The 20,612-nt window shown below is 46.3% G+C and overlaps 1 protein-coding gene across 4 annotated transcripts in view; it reads left to right on the forward strand.

The window, feature by feature from the left end:
- Positions 1-19,717, forward strand: part of KCNK10 (potassium two pore domain channel subfamily K member 10) — a 173,788-nt gene extending 154,071 nt beyond the window's left edge. For all 4 annotated transcript variants that reach the window (XM_055132987.1, XM_055132989.1, XM_004610244.2 and 1 more), the window contains exons 5-7: positions 7,219-7,405; positions 11,722-11,864; positions 13,646-19,717. In XM_055132987.1, coding sequence (XP_054988962.1) covers positions 7,219-7,405; positions 11,722-11,864; positions 13,646-14,263 — 948 coding nt within the window. In that variant the 3' untranslated portion in view covers positions 14,264-19,717. The remainder of the gene's footprint in view (positions 1-7,218; positions 7,406-11,721; positions 11,865-13,645) is intronic.
- The last annotated feature ends 895 nt before the right edge of the window (positions 19,718-20,612 follow it).

Here is a 20,612-nt window from a genome sequence, read left to right on the forward strand (position 1 = left end):
AAATGGAGTTTAAAAAGCTCAAATAAAAAGCTCACCTCTGAGTTTAGAGTTGTTGGTTCTCCACGGTTGTTGATTTTGATAGCTGGAGCTGTCAGAAATATACCCCTTGAAAAGAAATCTTTGTGGCAGATATAATAAAATAGAAAAATAAAGCCAGTTCTTTTGTTGGGGTGTTCTTATTATCTTTCCATCTTGAGAAATTATTCCCAGCTCAATTGCATTGCCTTGGTGATGTCTGCATTTTGACAAAACAAAATTAAACCATGAACTGGAAGCTCTGTGTGCCTAGCTCCTGTCATAAGATTTTTGTCACTGTTAACTTCATTATGGAATAAGATCTCCAGTGTCCTGGCAAAAAAAAAATAACAAAGATAGTTTCTTGGTAGTCATACACAAAAATATTTCTTGTCTCAGAATTTTTGGACAGCACAGGTGAAAAGAATAGGCACTCGAAATTAATGTACCACAAATGAATAGAACTATTAGAACTATAGTTGCTTTTTAGGATTGGGTATGTAAACACAAACAAGCAGGGTGCTGTGCCTCATGGGAACTGGGCCCGTGGCTCAGACCTCTGAAGCCTGAAACCTGTAAACACGACCAGGATTGTCGGCATATCTGTCCCTCTCTCCAAGCACACCTGGAGGAACTCAATTCCCCGCCCTCTGTTTATGAAGCTTCCGTTGCTCGGTGGAATAATTTACACAAATACTTTTGACTACTTGAAGGGAAGTGAGTTCTGAGTTTTTCAAAAATTTCTATAGTTAGTTCCCGTGGAAGCAGGAAATGGTTTTTGCATACTCCTGTTTGTGTAAAGAAAGGGAAAGAGCACATCTATTCTAATGGACAAAAGTGTGAAAACCAGTTTGGGCCAGATATATGCTACTGTTCTATCAATTCTGCCCTAATACTATATATCAAGCCAGCTCTTCCCAGATAATCATTTTGTTAGCCCTACAACACATGAGCTCATATCTCCACTCTCACAAAGCATTTCTTTCTTCTTCTTTTTTTTCCCTCAGTGAACTGCTCTGCTCACTGGCAAATAAGCAATGTAATTTTGCCTAGCAACCCCTCAGTGGAAACACAGCCCTGCTCTCTCTCTCTCTGTATGTAGTGGGGGAGGTGGAGTAGGACGGGAATGCGAGATCTCTTTCTTGCATGGTCCTTCTGCACCTGACCCCAGATATCACAAACAGGATCTCAGTTCTCGGCCGTTTCCATAGGATGACGAATATCTGGAGCGACACTAATGGAAGGGTACATAAAATCCTTCCAAGAATGTGTACTGAGACTGTCAGAGTGCTCAAACCGGTCCCTGTACAACAGAAAAAGAAAGAGAGAATGAATTAATTTTTCCTCATTGGAAAGGAGCTATTCTATCAGGTCATTATCTCCAAGAAAGGACAACCAGCAATGACCACTTCCTGAAGTTAAGCAAATATAATCTTTTTTAACTTTGTTTTCTTTTTTCTTAAAAACATTTCTTTTAGAGACTGTGATAAGGTTTCGTGCACATAGGCTCCAACACCACACCCTCCACCAGTGTGTCTGCTTCTAGGCACCATTGTCTGGGTGCCCCCCGTTCCCCACACCATTCAATTCTATAAATAAGTTCTCAGGTTCTGTTGCCTTTGTGTGTGTCCATTTGTTATTCCCTTACTGTGTCATTATCTTACTTTATGTTCCATGTATGAGAGAGATCATTTCGTATGTGTCCCTCCCCTTCTGGCCAACTTCGTTTAACATGATACTCTACAGCATATTTCATCTTTTCTTATAGCCATGTAATAGCCCATTGTGTGTCCATTCTAGATTTTCTCTATCCATTCATCTGTTCTCGGACACTTGGGTTGTTTCTAAACAAGGACTATTCATGTGAATAGTGCACCAATGGACAGAGGAATACACAAGTCTTTTTGGAATAATCTCTGGTTCCTTGGGAGTAGACAAGAAGAAGCAGAATGCCGATCATTATAAAGTTAATTCTTAGTTTTTTTTATGGAAGTGTCTATATATTTTTTCCAAAAAGGTTGAACCAGTCGACATTCCCACCAGCAGTGGGTGAAGATTCCTTATTCCCCACTTCCATGCCAACATTGGTTGTTGCTTTGTGATATGTGCCAATCTCATTGGTATGAGGTGATATCTTATTTTAATATACATTTCCCTAATAATCAATGATGCAGAGCATTTTAAATAATATATTGGCTCCCTGTTTGGCTTCTTTGAAGAAGTTTCTGTTCATCTCCCCACTTTTGATGGGGTTGAATTTTTTTCTAGTTGAATTTTACAAGTGCTTTTTGTATAACTTAGATATGAAGCCTTTGTCAGATGAATGTTGGGCAAAAGTTCTCTCCCAGTCTTTGGAGTATCTTTGTATTCTGGTCAGAATTCTTTTCTGAGCACAATTCTTTTTTGAATCTTAAGTTTTATGTAGTCCTATTTGTTTATAAACAAAGATGAGATTGAGCTAGATATGCAGACTAGCCATTTCTCAGCTGCAAAGGGCTATGTTTTATCTGGAACCATTGCCATCAAAGGGAAGATTTAAATTTTTATATTAAATATAATTGTTAGCATAAAGGACATGTATCAAGGCACAGTGCTAAGGGCTTTACATACTTAATGGGCTCTTCCAAATAATCATCTGAGGTGAATGATCATCTCCTTTTTTTTTTCAGTAGTGAATCACTGTTAAAAATTTTTTTTTTTAATAGAGGAAGATACTGATGCACAGAGAGGTTGATAGATGTGCCGTAGGTATTTAGCATCAGGAGTGGGGATACATCTCAGACAGAGACTAGACACCAAGTCCTTTAATCTCATAACAGTAGTGAACTAATTTCTACACAGTACCAGGGTTACTTGGGATATGAAACCTGATGGCATGGAAGACTATTTGTGCTTCTACTTAAAGTTACAGTTTAAATTGTTCAGCTTAGTAATCAGAGAGATAGCCCAAGGGTTAAAACATCTTTCTTGCCTATGACCAACCCTGGTTCAATTTCTGGAAGCACATATGGTCCCTTAAGCCCCACCACAAGTGATCCTTGAGCACGGAACCAGGAGTAAGTCCAAAGCACTGTCAGGTGTGGCCCCGACACCTGTCCCCACCCCAACCCCCCCACCCTTCAAAAGTTCAATTTAGGCAAGAGTTGAAAACCTGTATCTAGAGGACAACAAAAACATGAGTATCCAAAATAACAGATCTGCTAAAACTGTACACCCACACCACCTCCTTTTATAGTGAAGTCTGGGCACACACATTTTCATACACCTACACACACAGACATGCAAGACATTTGATTTCTTAAGTCCCTGCAATGCCCCAATAATAAAATACCTCAATATTCTATAAACAGCACCTGGACCTCACCCTCACCTTACAGGTAGCAGCAGCCCCAGGATATATGCCCCAGTGAGCACTGGGGAGTGATTTACCTTGCTCACATTCTCCAATAGAGTGCAGTGAAGATACCAGGATCCATTGTTTATGACACACTTCCTTTCCTGCCACCAAACAAATCCTGTCTTGTGCCACTTTTCCTTCCACCCAGCTCCCCTCCACCCCCCACCCCCCAATCTCATGTGCTTTCTCAAATCTGCCTTTGCCTTACAGCCCCTGTTGGTTGGCAATTGCATTCATCTCCCAATTTGTGACTTCGAAAGTGTCTCTTGAAAATACTTAATTCACTTTTATTTCATTATGCATCTGAGGAGAACAATTTATACAGGGGAAATGATTCTCACATTGCCAGCAGCGAGATTACCTTAATGATCTATGATAAAGGCTCCTTTGGGATTCTAAATTTTTGTATGTGGTCTAGGAACAACAAGAAGCTAACAACAAATAACTTTGGTTGTTCTCAGAGGGGCCCAACTGCCCCCACCAAGCCTTCCTAAGAATAGCTAACATACAAGCCCGTGGAACGGGCAGATGTCCCTGTGGTTGTCAAGATATTTTCATTTGTGAAAACAATTGGAATTTTCATTAACTGTTTTAAAAGTGCTGAATGTTCTTTTATTTTGAGCTGGCTTTTCTGAAGTGTTGGGAAGGGGACTATGTAAGAGCACGGATCAAATGATTTTTCCTTCTTTTCCTCTTTATGTGCTGAGTGCTCTCTTAGGAGCCAAAACACTTAGCTTTTTTTGGGTAATGTTAAGGGAATATATTAATCTGGGAATTGGAGTATTAGCAGGGGTTACCATTTTTTAAAATTTTATTTTATTTTTATAAAGTTGTTCATAATATTTCATTACAGATAATATCCAAACACCAAACCCACCAATGTGCACCTTCCCACCACCATAAGAGGAAAGTGTGTGAAGATTATATTTAATCCTGGAGCCGTTTAAGCCCTTGTATAAGAGATTACAAACATATATGTTAAACCCAAACAAATGTGTGCTACTTTTGGTACATTAGTGGGTTAGGGTATAAGAGGTCATGTTTTGTGTCGCTCTCTTCTGAGAGCTTTGTTTCATAGTCTCTGGATCTTAGCCACTGATGAGATTATATGGCGCCAGAGGCAGTTTGTGGGTGTGACTGCCAAGCTACTGGAAGCTGGGGGGAGGAGGCTCAGTCCTGTTCCAAGCGAGCTTAGAGATCTCAGTCATGGGTCCCAAATACCTGAAAGATTTGTGCAAATATTTTCCCCCACTGTTTTATTTGAATTTCCCACTCTATTGTGCTGTATTGAATGTATGTGAGGCCCAACACCCCAGAGTTATGACCGGTTTTGATTAGAGGAAAGCAGTCTTTAGTCCCTTGAGGTTTTTCAGCGAAGTAGCAGCAATATTTTGCCTCAGAAGCAGGGATGGAAGGAAAGAGACTAAAAGATAACTCGCCTTCCAATCTCTGAGTCTTTGTTCTTTTCACAATGAACACTCCTAGTGTTGAGTCAAGTTTAGGTTGATCTGAGAATAATCTCTCTTGACTTTCTCTGTCTCGGATCAAGCCCGCTGAGATGGCATGTGGTGACTGAAATCTAGGAATATCTGGACAGATTCCTCCATCTTCCTTCCAGAAAGAGGAACACGGGATAGTTTTCTCTTCAAAGGGGTTGGTCTGATTTATTTTGCCATGGGATGGACTCTAGCTAACTCTATGACAGTTAGAGAAGCGTGGGCTCCATGGGTAAATTGAAATTACATCAGAACTGTAATTTTACTTCTCCCTCAGTTATCAACATTAATTTATGCCAATACCTTAGCTTCTAGTGGCTTCTTCTTCTTTTTTTTTTTTTTGCACCTGTGAAATGACAAACTATGAATGCAAAAGTCCGTTTGTGCTCTGAGGTTCTCTGTCTTCTATCTCACCAGAAGCCAGGGACTAGAAAGTAAAAACTTTTTCACTTTTATTGGTGAACTTTTGCAGAAAGTCAAGCTAGGCAATATAGATAAAGCCCAGGTAATCTGATGTTAAAGATATATTTGATAATACATAGTTTTGGTGGAACTGTAAGATCTTTGAGGCATCCTTGAAGATTATTCAGAGATTGGGATGTGACTTAAGTGATAGGACATATTTGTGCCTTTCATGTGTGAGGTTCTTAGTTCGATCTCCAGCAACACGTGAACCCCCCAAGGACCCCCTCCAACATAAGTAACCAAATAACACAACAGAAAAAAACAAAGCAAACCTTTAAGGATTGTTCTCTTCAGAGGCACTACCATCTTTAGTATATTCAAGGGGAATCCCAATGGGGCTTACAGCCCACCTCTGGAGCCCATTGGCATCATGTCTTTGTCATAGTATCAGTTTAATTCCCATTACAAATGCAGTTCAATCCATAAATGCCTCCTTCAGAAGCAGACACAGGATAATACTCCAGCTAGCCCATATTAGGCCCATGTCTTTCTAACTCAGATTCTTGTTGCTGGGCATACACCCAATAAACGTGTTGACCACAGATCCAGCTGAAACGCATATATGTATTACCATGTGTGTATTAAGAGTAGCAAGATAGCATTGCTGTCCCGTTGTTCATCAGTTCTCTCCAGTGTGCACCAGGAACATCTCCATTGTGAGACTTGCTGTTATTGTTTCTGGCATATCAAATACGCCACGAGGAGCTTGCCAGGCTCTGCCGTGCGGGAGGGATACTCTTGGTAGCTTGCTGGGCTCTCTGAGAGGGGCAGAGGAATCGAATTCAGGACAGCCATGTGCAAGGCAAATGCCCTACCTGCTTTGCTATCGCTCCAGTCTGTCTTATGAATAGGTTGTAAGTATGTACACCCTGCAGAGGAAGGTGGGTGAGGGGAAGGAATGTGAAGCACAGAGGTACTTGGCTAGAACTCATCTCAAAGGAGAACGGAGATGGTTATTTTCCTTTTTTGTCCAAACATTTGGACTTGCCTTAGGCCATCGCTTTCCCACCCTGATCCTCCAACATATTCTGTTTGGCACAAGGATGACCCAACATCTAATCCATCGAGTCCACAGTGGAGAGAGCTCCACACCTGAGCTCTCCTAAGGGATGTGTCATAAAAATAATACCACATAAAATATGTCAGCGAAGCCCTTCTTGGTCAGCACTAGTCAAGTGAGATTGAACACTTGGGCTGCCTTTGTGCTACAATACACAGCACATCTGACATTAGAGTGGAGAAGGGTTTCTTGACCTGGGGCCCACGAACAGGTTCCTAGTCTAACAACCCGTTCTGCCATCTGAAAAATTCTGGCTGAGGGGCCACACCTTCAGCAGATTTCACAAACCCTTCCTCACCAACCCCGTGATTCAAGAAAGGCTAAGAGCCCCTGCCATAACACATTTTGTTTCTTTTATTAAAATTAAAGAAAAGTGGTTTACAAAGTTATTGGTAGTTGAGTTTTAGACATCCAAATCCCTTCATCATCAATTCCACCATTGGTGCCAACATCCCTAAAACCGTATTCCCACATTCCTTCCCCATCCCACCCCTGCCTGTCAATTTGACAGGCAAGTTTCAAAGTTTTAGTGCTTGCAGTTTAGACCAGATTTGCAGTTTTGTTGATATATGGCTATATCACTCACCCATACCGCCAGTGTTAACTGAAGCCTTGATTCACCCCTTATTTTCAGTTCTCTTCTTCCCCCCTTGATTTCTTTCCTTCTCTGTCCTCCTCCTCTCTAAACACTGGGCTCAAGGGATAACACAGTTCTTTTTTTCTGTACCTCCGAGTCTAGGATCATAAAGCTGACTTCGCCTGTCTGTCTCCTTTGCTCTTCCTAGAAAAAGCAAGTGAGCCAGACCAAGATCCGGGTCATCTCCACCATCCTCTTCATCTTGGCTGGCTGCATCGTGTTTGTGACGATTCCTGCGGTCATTTTCAAATACATCGAGGGCTGGACTGCCTTGGAGTCCATTTACTTCGTGGTGGTCACTCTCACCACAGTGGGCTTTGGTGATTTTGTGGCAGGTAAGCAAGCACCCCAGGGCCTCTCTGTCTCACTGAGTTGGGGAGGGGGAGGGGGAGCATTCTGTTGGCAATGCTTTGCAAAATGAAGAGAAAGAATGAGTGGGTGAGGCTGATTGAAAAAAAAAATCCCAGTGGCAGCTCCACTGCCCAGTAGAGGCAGGGATCCTCTCTGACGAAAATAGCTGTAGGCTTCAGCTGTGAGAGGAAAGCCAGCATCTGCCATGCTCCCGGCCCTTGATCAAGTGAATTGTGCATGAGCAGGAGGACTTTCTTATGGAATTGGGGACTTCCAAATTGTACTAACTCTTGAGCTTAGTTGTGCCTTGGGTTTCTTCATGGATTCCCAGGCACAGGGCGTCTTCACAATATGAAACTCTAAGTATGAAACTCCATGACTTTTGGCCCACCCCAACTTTCATGTTATTTCCCAACACTAAGGGAGAGCCACTATTCCAGCAAAAGTGCTGTGTCTTACATGCCTGGATGTAAGACAAAGGGCTTGGCGTGGGGGGGAAGAGGGGGCGCACAACTGCTTCCAGGACTTCCTAATGGTAACATAATTGATTCGATTCTACCTGAGTACATGGGGGCGCAGTAGCCTTCATTGTAAAAACGGATGCCAGAGTTATGTGTTAGGACGCAAAGGTGAGCCCCCATTAATGTCATCTAGGAGAGGGAACTTGCAAATGAATTGAGCCCTAACTTCTTACATGCACCACGGCGAGAAGGGAGGAGCAAAGGCACATGCAAACTCCTCTTTCTCCCAATGGGAGAGTTTGAGGTACTCAGATGTGGGTTATTTTCCCAAGAAGGGACCATACACATAAAACAATAGTATTTGGATTGGAATACTCTGTGTGTGTGTGTGTGTGTGTGTGTGTGTGTGTGTGTGTGTGTGTGTTCCCCAACAACGCTCGGGTCAGCAAAAGCCTGTGCTTTCTTCCTAGGCTCAGCTCCCAGGCTCAGGTCTTGATCTTAGTTTTGCCTTGGTTTCTCCATGGATCCCCGGGCACATCAGAAGGCCCGAGAACTTACCATCCAGAAAATCAGGGCAAGGGGTAAAGGGCCACAGAAGGCTGTTCTGTAGCATCAAGGGCACTTGTGTGCGCATTCAGGATAGGTGATTTGGAAGAGTAGTTTTTGTAGCTCTCCCAAGAGAGCAGCAGAAGGCTTGAGCCACCCTGTGTTGTTGCCATGACGTTTTTGATTTTTTTCCTCCCTTTTTAATGACTGAGGAATGAAGAATCTCAGTCATTAGATTGATGAAGTGGTTAAATGAGAGAGTACAGTGGGGTAAGGGCACTTGCCTTTCATGCAGCCACATTCAATTCCCAGCATCTCATATGGTCCCCTGAGCACTGCTAGGAGTCATTTCTGAGCCAGGATTAACCTGGGAAACATTGCTGGGTGTGACCCTGCCCCTCCCCAACTTCTCCAAACCCCCCAAACTGACAATGAAAGCCAAAGCCTGGAACTTCACCTGTGTTTCCTCCCATGTGGCGGTCAGGCTTTGTCCACGTGTTGGGTAGAGACATCACCTGATGCCCTGCAGCCCTGAGGAGACCCCACGCCTATCCTGACCCCCAGAGCAATGGCGGAAAGGGAGAGGAGCAAAGCTCTGGTGAATTCTCTTGAAAAAACCTCCCACTAAACATGGTTTCACAGATATCTTTCGGCCCGCTGCCCACCTCGGGCCATCTTGGAACTGGGCTGTCCTTCCTGGACAGCTCGCGGGGCAGTTTGAGGATCTGTGTGACAAAGCCTGCGCCCTCACTCACTGCTCAGTTCACCTTGTTCATCAGCTCACCCGCAGCTCCGAGGACAGAGCCCTCACACTCTGAGAGCTAACAACGCTGAGATTTACAGGAAGGCCCTCTAGGTTTGTCACAAACCGTGGTGGACAGTGGGCACTTAGTACCTGCCAGTCCTTGACAGTATCTCGTTCTGGAAATTGACCTCCTCAGCCAGAGACATGGTGGGGTGGAGAGTACCCCCAGCAGTGCTCAGGAAACCCAGTGACCGACCACTCTGGGTAATGCTTGTGCAGACAGGACAGTGCTCTGGTTGAGCAGTACTGAGAACCCAGGGCCACATCTGTTTGTGTGTGGGAAGCCACGAGGTGCCAAGAATCAAACTCAGGGCCCCCACTTGCAAGGCCTGCCCTTGAGTCACCTCCCTGGCCCCGCAGGGCACTCTCTTTTCAACCCCTGTATTTATCGCTGACAGAGTCCCATATCCTTTGTTCCAAGTCTCCACACACTGGGGTGACTTCCGATTCACAGTGCTGACTGCAGTTAGACCCGGCCCTTCTTGTCTCCAGTTTATATTGATCAACCTGAAGAATATTCGGCTACAATGCTTGGAAGTTTGTCACAACTTTTGGGCACTTCTCGAAGAACAATGAATGAAAGGATGTCGGGGCATTGAGAAGGTGATAGTGGTCGTGATTTGATACACGTCAGCTCTACTATAAACAAAATGATGACACCTAACACCATGATGGATTTTAAGAGCTGGTTTAGTTTGCAACCAACTTACTTTAGGATAATTGGTCATCAGGGCACTCTGAGAGCCCAGCTCTTCAGAACTGGCACCCGAAAGGCCACGCACACGGTTGTTTATTGTCTTGTTTACGAGCGCACCCTAGTGGCAGCCTTCGTCGGTGACTTGGTAAGGTAAACTCCCATAGTCCCATAGAGAAAGCAGCAGAGAAAGGAAATGAAGGCCCGAAACCACTTAATGTTGCAGAACTCTAATGCTATGGAGAGGAAGCAATGTAGAAGAGCTGCCTAAAAGGTTTTTTTTTTTTCTTTAAGTGCCACAAAACCAATAAAAGGTGTTTTTTTAAAAAGAGGGTGGGCTAAACCAAACCAGAGAGGGCTGGCCACAGAACCCTTTGAGTGGTCCTTAGAACTCGAGTTTTTGAAATGACATGGTCTGCCCAGACCGCATGGGCTGCATTGCTAAGTGGGCTTGGTTACTTTCAGAAGTGTTCCAGGCTCTTCACACAGCGCCTGCCCACCTGCTCTGGGGAGCTATTTTTGACACCTTCAGAGCTCAGACTGGTGCAGGAGGGGCTTCATCCATGACAAAGAAAGAGCAGTAATCACTTTTCTTACGATACCACAACAGCCAATGCATTGAACACATCCATTGACTTAGAAATGGCTTCCTAGGAGCTGAAGCAATAGCACAGCAGGTAGGGCATTTGCCTTGCACACAGCCGACCTGGGTTCGACTCCCAGCATCCCATATGGTCCCCTGAGCACCTCCAGTAGTAATTCCTGAGTGCAAAGCCAGGAGTAACCCCTATGCATCGCCAGGTGTGACACAAAAAGAAAAAAAAAGGAAATGGCTTCCTAGGCAAGAGAGACAGTAAAGGGTGGGTGCTTGCCTTGCATACAACCACCCTGGGTTTGATCCCTGGCACTGATCTGGTCCTCAAGTCCGCCAGGAGTGATTCCTGAGCACTGAGCCAGGAGTGAGCTTCTCCGGGCAACACTCACAGTGTGAGAACAGGCTGATGTCAATTATTTCATGGAGCTTCCTCACTTTTGTAACTGAGTGGCTTCCTTGGACCATGGTTGTAGGAGAGCTAGACTAAATATGCTGATCATTTAAAACAAATGATTGGTCCTTGCCATGGTACAGCAGTCAATGAGATGCAGGCAACAGGTCAATTTGGCTTGATGGATTTTCACAGTAATCCCTCTCTGTGAAATAAAGGGACCGGGCTAGCTGACCCTGAAGGTCACATCCTGTTCTAGCATAGTTAGTGGATGTACAATAACTAACCCTTTGCACTGGCATCATGCAGACATCAGTACTTTATTCAGATTAAGTCATAATTGCTTGGATCAGTCTTAAGGAATGCCATTACATCTAATATCACTTTCACTCACCCACTCATCTTTTAGCAAATAACCACACACTGAGAAGGAAGTGGTTTTAAAAATCCAAAGCACTTGGTATTCTTTAAGTTTAAAGAAACTTAAGGAAAAAAACAACCCACTGATCTCTGTCTGATTGTTCTCAGGCTCGGGTTGAGAAAAGATGGACCAAGCTGGCCACTGACCTTTTTTGGTTTGTGGTCAAGGTTTTAAGGAAGTTCAGCCATAAGTCAGACTCCTTTATGGAAGGGACACGTCTCCTTGCCTTCTCATCCTTTGCCTCCTCTTCTCTGCCCTGGTCTTTTTTGAGTCTAACTTGTCTGAAAGCTGAGTGACAAGAGAGTGACAGCTCCTCCCTGGGGACTGCAATGTGGGCACTCTGCAAAGACCATGCACTAGATTAAAGTAATGTTTGGTTGTTTTCAGGGGGAAACGCTGGCATCAATTACCGGGAGTGGTATAAGCCCCTAGTGTGGTTTTGGATCCTTGTTGGCCTGGCCTACTTTGCAGCTGTCCTCAGTATGATCGGAGATTGGCTACGGGTTCTGTCCAAAAAGACAAAAGAAGAGGTAGGATCCCTTCTAAATCCTGTGAGTGTTCCTGAGATCAGATTAGCTCCTGTGAAGAATGATTTGCCTCGAGTGTTTTTACCGAAGGGAGGGCTCCTAAGGCTTCCTCCACTCGAGTCACGCGCTCCATCCGTGTCCAATGGAAATGGGGACTACAGTTATTTCTGGCTCCCATGTTTTGGCAGGTGAGAAAACCTGGTGAGTCAGTCACTTACCAGCCCACGGATCATGGAAACACTAGTAAACAACGGGTTGTAAAACACGGAGAGGAAAAGAAAATAAAGTAGAAATGGCATGGACCATGGTGGCGGGAGGGTTGTAGTTGTCCTAGGGAATTCCTGACAGGCCTGGGAAAAACCCCCACGCAGGGCCAGGCAATCCTACTCCATTCTGTGTAAGGCTGAGTCCTGGTGTGGGCACACCAAGGGCAAGTGAGTTCAGGGGTTCCCCGAAGTCCTCTCTTTCACCCATGTTGTCTCTAGGTTGTCAGCTCTATGAAAACAAACATTTCCCTCTAGTCCCTCATGTAAATGTACAGGAAAACCTCAGCAAAATCGAGGAGAAGGAAAGGTAGATTTCATGACTTAAAACAAGTGCCCCCATAGAGCTTCTAGGAAGTGAATTGGGGGTGGGAAAATGCAATATAAGGCAAGAGGGCAAGGGAAGGCAAAGGGAAGATAAGGATCAAAAAATAAGATGGACAACCCTGAGCTAGTGGGGAAGACGCTTCCCTTGCATCCTAGCAACCCAAGTGCCATCTCCACCTGGGTTACTGGGATGGTCCTTATGGGAGGACCATCTCCCATAAGGTCCTCCAAGGCCACCAGGAGTGATTTCTGGGTGCAGAAACAGGAGTAACCCCTGAGCACCTCCGGGTGTAGCTCCAAAACAAAAACGAGCCAAAAAGAGGGTCAGCCTCTTCAAATGCCCCATCTCTTCCTTGGAGAGATATAGGTCGAGCTCAAAGAGGAGGGTGGGTGGGGGGCAGCTGTGAAAGGGAGAATTGTCCTCTGTCATGGCTGACCCCAGGTGTTCATTTGTTCATTTCCTGGCTGACATAAAGACTCTGAGTCCAATTTCCGCTGTCACCCACCCCAGATAGCTAGTGCACGGCCTGCAGAACAGCCGTGTTAAGGCGAGTGAGAGTAAACAGCAGAGACAACTGACTTTCCTAAACACAAAAGAAAACCCAAGTTACTCGTGGGCCCAGGAAGGCATGGATGTTGGGCCGCGTGCCCCGTAGAAGGCAGGCCAGCCAGGAGATCTGGCCCCTGAGACTCGGAAAGCGCTTCCCTCTGCGGGCTTTGGGAACGTGCCCGGTGCTGTGGGCTGGACAGCTTAGCCCCAGCCTGTTGGAGGGTGGTGGCGGGCCCATTCATTAGAAAGGTGCAGCAAGCTTGACAGGACACTGACCCTGGTGACCTGGTTCCCAGGACACACACCGCATCACTCATCTAGTTCCCACCTCCCAATCTCCAACCGTGGTGGGCCCTCCAGCCTGTACCCTTCCTTAGCCAACAAGAGATGGGGCATTTGGGTGGCAGAAGAGATAGACGGAACAGTGGGTCGCCCCTCTCTGTCCCTGGGCGTCACTTCTCCTCCCTCCAGGTCCCCCTTGCCCCCCAAGCCAACCATCATCTCAGGGATACCCGCTTTCAACTTTCAACCCCAGGGCTGGGCTGGGCTGGGCTGGGCTGGGGTGGCACCGGGCTCTCCCCACCTCCCCACCGCCTCCAACATTCTCAAGCTCACTCTTGCTCTCCTGTCCCCGTCCCCGCCAGGTGGGCGAGATCAAGGCGCACGCGGCCGAGTGGAAGGCCAACGTCACGGCCGAGTTCCGGGAGACGCGGCGGCGGCTCAGCGTGGAGATCCACGACAAGCTGCAGCGCGCCGCCACCCTGCGCAGCATGGAGCGCCGGCGCCTGGGCCTGGACCAGCGGGCGCACTCGCTGGACATGCTGTCGCCCGAGAAGCGCTCGGTCTTCGCCGCCCTGGACACCGGCCGCTTCAAGGCCTCGTCGCAGGAGAGCATCAACAACCGGCCCAACAACCTGCGCCTCAAGGGCTCCGAGCAGCTGCACAAGCACGGCCAGGGCGCGTCCGAGGACAACATCATCAACAAGCTCGGCTCCACCTCGCGGCTCACCAAGAGGAAAAACAAGGACCTCAAGAAGGCGCTGCCCGAGGACGTGCAGAAGATCTACAAGACCTTCCGCAACTACTCCCTGGACGAGGAGAAGAAGGAGGAGGAGACGGAGAAGATGTGCAACTCGGACCACTCGAGCACGGCCGCGCTCACCGACTGCGTCCAGCAGCCGGCGGCCGAGAACGGCGTGGTCCCCAGCGACGCCAAAGACAGGGACCCGGAGAACAACTCGCTGCTTGAGGACAGAAACTAACGGGGATGGGACCCTCGGCTCCACCACCGTTGCGCGTGCGTGCGTGGACCTGTGTGCGTGCGTGTGTGTGCTTTTAAATCTTCACCCCGACACGCGTGCCTTAAACAGACTTCTTGCTCGTCCGAAATTACATAGCATTGGAGAATATCTTTCACTGTGCCATATACCACCCAGAAAGCTCGCCCTGCCCAGCGGAGCCCAAGAACCAGGCCCGCGCACTCCCGAGGGCGACACAGGGATGCCCAGGGAGCACTGGCGCCAGCGTGGGGAGTGGGGGCGGGGGGGTCGCGCCGGCCACGGGTGTCCAGGACGCGTCCCCGGGCCTGCCTGGAGGGGTCTGCGTGCCGCAGTGTGTGACTCCCAAGGCTGCGACCAACCATCAGGAGGTGATGCCTTGGCTGACCTAGCACTTGCCCAAAAGGGCGGCCACGCTGAGAGCAGCCTCCCGAAAGCAACAGGCGTTATCTCTGATGCAGAGTCCCCTTCCCGGAACCTGGGTGCCCACCAGAGGGTACCTGCAAACTGGGGGGCTAGAGCTGACTTATTGGCATGTGCTCTGAGCTGGAATTTTTTTTCTTCTTTTTTTTGATGCAAACCCGCTCAGCGGCAAACCTAGTCTTTCTAAGTTCCAAATGAATGTCTGCAGACCCCAGAGCACCTGCAATTTGTTGGAAGCACATAAGAGCACAGGTGTTGAGAGGTGCGATTGAGATAAAAGAAAAAAAAAACCACACAAATATTTGCAAACATGTCACACTGTGGAGGTCGCAGTCACCCATGGCCTAGGCCTACTGAGTTTTATTTCAGTTTCTTCCTTTCTCACAGAAGTGGGGAGCCCGCATGCAAGCTTTGCTGTGTGCTCAGACCCCCACCTTGGCAGGGTGATATAGGAAACATCAGGCACTTTTCTCAGTGGGTGCCATGGTGAAAATATGCATCCGCGTTCACTTTTTCTAGTGGAACATTGGTTAGAACTGGTTTAGATGAACAGGGGGAAATATACCAAAACTATTGCCTTGCATGATGCCAGTGGCTTGCTGTCCTATCTAGCTAGTCCTTTCCCCCCACCTTTTTAAAATACAAGAATAGACATCCTGCATGTCTGAGACATACCAAGAACAACCACGGTATCATTCCATCTCAGGGCTCTCTGTCCCATTGGGTGTCCTAGGTTAGACCTAGTCAGAAGATCCAATTCTGCTCTCCTCAAGCAAACGGGAAACTAATCTCTCAACCAACCCTTGATTGAATTGTCTTCATTGCTTGCAGCTTAAGTGCCATTAGTACCATGGAGGGGCGTCGGTGTATGACTTAAATGAAGTATTTAAAATGTTTCACTGTTATGTTTGGGGGCTTTTTAAAAAAATTTTGAGAGCATCACTTCTTCCCTTTCTCTTTTTCCCCTCCCTCAGCCCCCTGATTCATTGAAGTGGTGTTTGAGGTATGCAGTATCCGACACAGGATGCTTCTGTGTGCTCCTTGGGCTCAGAATTGTTGGGGAAGCAAAGTGAGAGTGCAGGGAGGGGCTAATGAGTCCTGATTTTTGAGGAGTTCAGATGGCTTTTCATCAGAGAGGGAAGATGTGTTATTATACCAACCACATCTTGTGATGCCTCATCCTTTTCCTTAAAAAAAAAAAAAACTGGACCACTGAACAGTTCAAACTTTGGGCCACACACATAAATAAACATTATGGATTTGGTGACAGCGGGATATTGTTTTGGGGGGATTTCACATGACTTATAAGAGAGCAGATTGGTCAGAAGTTCCTAGGACAAGGGGAGATTTTTAGAAAGCATTTGCTTTCTCACTTCCCCGGAGAACTAAGTTTATCACATCCTCAGCCACAGCAGACCTCTTCCTTTCGCCTTTCCCTGAGTGTCTAGCTCTTCCTCTCATTGAGTACATGCATAACCCCCTGCCCCACCCCACCCCCAGTGTCAGTTTTGGGACTCCAAGTTTAAAGTTCTGGCATTGCTTTTGGAAGAGACGCCAAGAAGGAGTGATTTTAAGACAGCCTGTTCTATCCCAGCTGGGTTTGGGTTAGCTCCACTGGGCTGGAGTCGTGGCTCCTTGGACTTCCTGTGTCCACGTACTAATGGACACTTGGGAGATGTTTGTGGGGTGTAGGCATTTGTACTTCCTGTGGGCATCATTTCAGTCTGACAAAATATGTTTTCAGAAATTGGAGGAAACTGAGAATTGCCTATGCTGACAAGTCAAAAAGATTTTTGATTAGACCATCCATGGATTTCCTTTGTTTGGGTTCCTACCTTTTGTGACTTAGTAACTTCCAGACAAAGATTGCCCCCTCCCCCATCCCTCACCACCACCGCCGCCAAGCATTTATCCAGTGGCTTCCATGGGCAGGCATGAGATTAGGCACTTTATAGTCATTAGCTCACTGAGACTTCACAGCAACACTGGGAGGAAAGTGTTTGCGAACATGAAGACAGATGTGGAGGCTCAGGGAAGCCATGTAGTATCTTAGTAAAGGCAAGAAGGTGGGAGAGCTAGTTTTCAAAGGCTTTGACCAAAGTCTGCTTTGACTTTGCTATGGTGTCTGTATCTGTACTGTCATGTGATGTGTGTGTGTGTGTGTGCGTGTGTGTGTGTGCATGTGCGTGTGTGTGCTCGTATATCTTTCTAAGTTCATAAACACATCTTTCAGATGTAGAAGAAGATCATTGTTACTATCAAGAGGAGTTAAGGTCTGTGTGCATTTGTTTGTTTTTGGTTCTCATTTGGGGGGTGCTCTCTGTGCACTCCTTCTGTCTTGTTTAAAAATGCCCTTTGGAAGCACTCTTTTGCACTTTACCTGTTTACCTTGCAGGAACTCCGCATATAGCAGGAATAGAACAATTCAAAGCACTAAGCTGCACAAAACAGAACAGGGGTTGGTGTGTGTATAATACTTCTCCAGTAAGTCAAGTCTCAGTGATATGGAGGGATTGAAACAAGCCCTTAGCTGAGAGTGTGGAAATCTTCAATAGCCCATTCCTGTGGCACAGATAGGGCCAAGGACCTGATGAATAAAATCACAGAAGGATCCGCTGTGGAGATTGACCCATTAAATTTGTGGGCCAAGTGCTCGGCAAACTAATATATTATCCAAAGGAGAAGCTGAGAAGGAATAAGAGGTTGGAATCCTCTTTGTATAAGCTGAGATTTGTGGGGAGGCCAGTTATTTTGAAGCGGCTTGAATGTTACCTTTCTAAAGCTGGAGCCAAATAATAGGTAGAATATATATGGCTATAGCAAAGCAGTTGCAAATTCTGTAAATACATGTGGAGAAGGCAAATCAACTACAGATTTTATATCATCAACCCCGCCTTGCTCTTCAACCTGCACGCCCTGCTGACCCTGAGCCCCAAATAAAGGCTTTAATTTGCACACGAGTGAGCTCATCTGCAGAATCTTCCCTGGAAATGGCACCTTTTTACTTTTTACTGGAAATTCCTTCTAGACCAGTGCTGGAGACTTTCTGGTGAGAACTGAGGGTCAATTTAGAGGAAATGCAGCTCAGTACTCCTAAACCCAAGTTTGAGTCTAGAAATGTGCTGAACTTAGGATAGGGCCTTCATATGTGTTGTGGTCAGAGTTGTCCCTGACTTAGGGGTAAGGTGACAGATGACCTGTCTATGACTGCGGGTCCCACTAGAATCAAACACATCAGGAATGGTTAAGTTCCCTTTGAGGGTTGCAGGTTCTCTGACTGAACCTGCCTATGACCTATTGACTTTTATTGAGTATTATAAGCTGGATTTGTGAGTACTGGATATTGAACCCATTACTTTTAGGCTTTGCTGAGACCTTACGTCTCCTGCCCTTTGGAGGATCATTTTCTGGGTAATTTGTAGAACCAGATATCTCGGGGAACCTGGTCTTCAAATTGAGGTCAAGTCTTTCTGTTCTCACCAGGAGCACTGTATCACCAGAGGGCTCAGGCTCGGGGCACCACTTTGTGTGTGGTTTCAAATAGAGAATTTTTAGCTGTTGCTATTTGCAATCAGTTGTAGCAAAGGTTCTCTCTGATTACTTCTGAGTTCATAAACTATAGACAGACCTTGTCCTTTGTGCCTCACTCAGCCACACACCGGCCCACACAGAAGAACATGGCTGCTCCCTTCTGTGTTGAAAGTGAGCTGCACTTGACATTATTAGAAAATCATTCCCTTGCTTCCCTCTGAGATGTTATCATTTTCTGGTGGAGTCAATTCTGCTCATCTATTTTTCGTTTGCTTGGTTTGTGGAGGGGGGTATAGTGAGAATGGGGCCAGAATTTGGGTAGGGCAGACTGGTGCTCACTGTATTGGGTGAGAATGCAAACCATTCCTCATGTTCCATGGATCCAGACTGCAGGAATGCATGGAGGAAAATAACCATGCAGGACTTTCCAAAAGGGGAGGGTGAGGGGACCAGCATTGCAGTTCATGACTCGGATTTCCATATCTTGCTTATTTACCATGTGGGAGCTATTCTTTCCCAATGCCAGGAGGCATTTGTGGGCAAAGATAGTGGCTGCATGAGATTTTGGTGGGAGAACCTAAGGGCGAGTCAGCAATGGCCTTAAAAACAAAAGATCTCTCCCTGAAGTGAAGGTTATTTGAAAACGCCAGGTGGGTGCCGTAGTTCTGCATGTGCAAACTTGGGTATAGCATGCCAGTTTGATGGTTGTAAATAAAGCCCTGTGCTCTGTCCGTATCCCACAGATCAGCTGCATTTATCCCCTCTCCTCTCACCATTTGTCAGACTCTCAGTCCTCCCATGACTGCCCCTCAGTCACATGACATCAGCACAGTCACATGACATCAGCACAGTCACATGACATCACACAGTGGCACAGAGGGGAAATCAGAACTCTTGACAAGTTTACTGAAAGTGATGATCATGTTCACAGGTGCCTACAAGATTTTTAATCTACTCTGTGTTCTATTCTTCAATGAAAAATCCCAAATAGTTCCCTGTTTATTAAAAAAAAAAAAGTCCTGAGAGGACTCTTGCTCCATTGACATGGCAGGCCTAAGGATTCATGGCAAAACTTCTCCTGAGCCATCAGGAAGTCAAGTCTGAAGGGAGAACGTGCAGCAGTGCCTAGAAGAGATATTCCAACCAACTCACAAGGCAGCCTCTGGTCACTTCCCCACCCCAGAGTGACAGGCAGGGGACACCCAGTGACAATGACAACTATGACACTAATCCATGTGTGGAGGTGTTTTATCTAGTTTTTTTTTCTCTCTGTAGGATTTTATGGTGCTTTAAAAAAAAAAGGCATTTTACAGAAAATAATGTGGGGTATGGGGGGGAGGAGGGGATTTCATAATGTTCTTAGGAAAAATACAAAGGGAAATCTGCTTGTAACATTTCAATAAGCTGTGCTGCTATTGTCTTTATTTTATGATGTAATTCTTTTCCCCAGTGATGGAGAAAATGGCAACAAAGACCGTTTGGAAGATCAAATCCAGTGTCTCTCCTGCTTTCTTTAGTGGGACCAAGTGTGGTTCAGTGTGACTGGGTTGGGAACTCAGCTTCGGAGCCTAGGTCTTCCGGGGACTCCCAGCCTGGCCGGATACTCACTCACATGCCTTCACAGAGCCAATGGAAACACAGTCTCAAAGCAGCAGTCTCACTACATTAAGAAGGATTATTTTCATCTCCCTCTTTTTACTGTTCTAATCGCAGACGAGGGGTAAAATCAGAAAGTGCCTGGGGTGGGGGTGGGGTTCATGTCCTGTTGGGCAACCGACTCAGGGCCTCAGCATTGGAGCCACATGTCACCATCCAATCTCACTCTTTTTTAATCTCACCCCAATTGCATGAGGCATTGCAGGTTGGATGGCTTCAGTGGTGCCTGGGGTGGGAAGGTTCCTGCAGTGCTGGGCATCAAACCCAGGGCTCTCCAACTTGAGCCACATCCTTGACCCATTGCCCCTCTTTTTATCTGACCCCAATTGCATGCTGTATTTAGTTCACGTTGAGCAGCATAAGTCAACACATTTTCTGCACATAACATTGAACTTAAGTATGGTGATAAGTCTGTCAGTATAAGAAAACACTTATATTTTTTCATTTTTTGGGGGGATTGCTTCTGACTGCACTCAGGAATCACTCCTGGTGGTGCTCAGGGTTGCTATGGGATGTTGGGATGGAGCCCCGGGTCAGCCACATGCAAGGCAAATACCCTATCGCCTGTACTCTGGCTCTGGCCTCAGGAACCACTTCTTGAGGACTGGTATTTCTGACTGTGCATGATGTAATCCCTGCTATGTGCCCACCAGACCACCAAATAGACTTGAAACAATGCAATAAAATGGTAGAATTTATTGAGTAGCTTCTGTACATAAGGTCC

This window comes from Sorex araneus, chromosome 3 (genome assembly GCF_027595985.1).
Source record: "Sorex araneus isolate mSorAra2 chromosome 3, mSorAra2.pri, whole genome shotgun sequence".
NCBI lineage: Eukaryota > Metazoa > Chordata > Mammalia > Eulipotyphla > Soricidae > Sorex > Sorex araneus.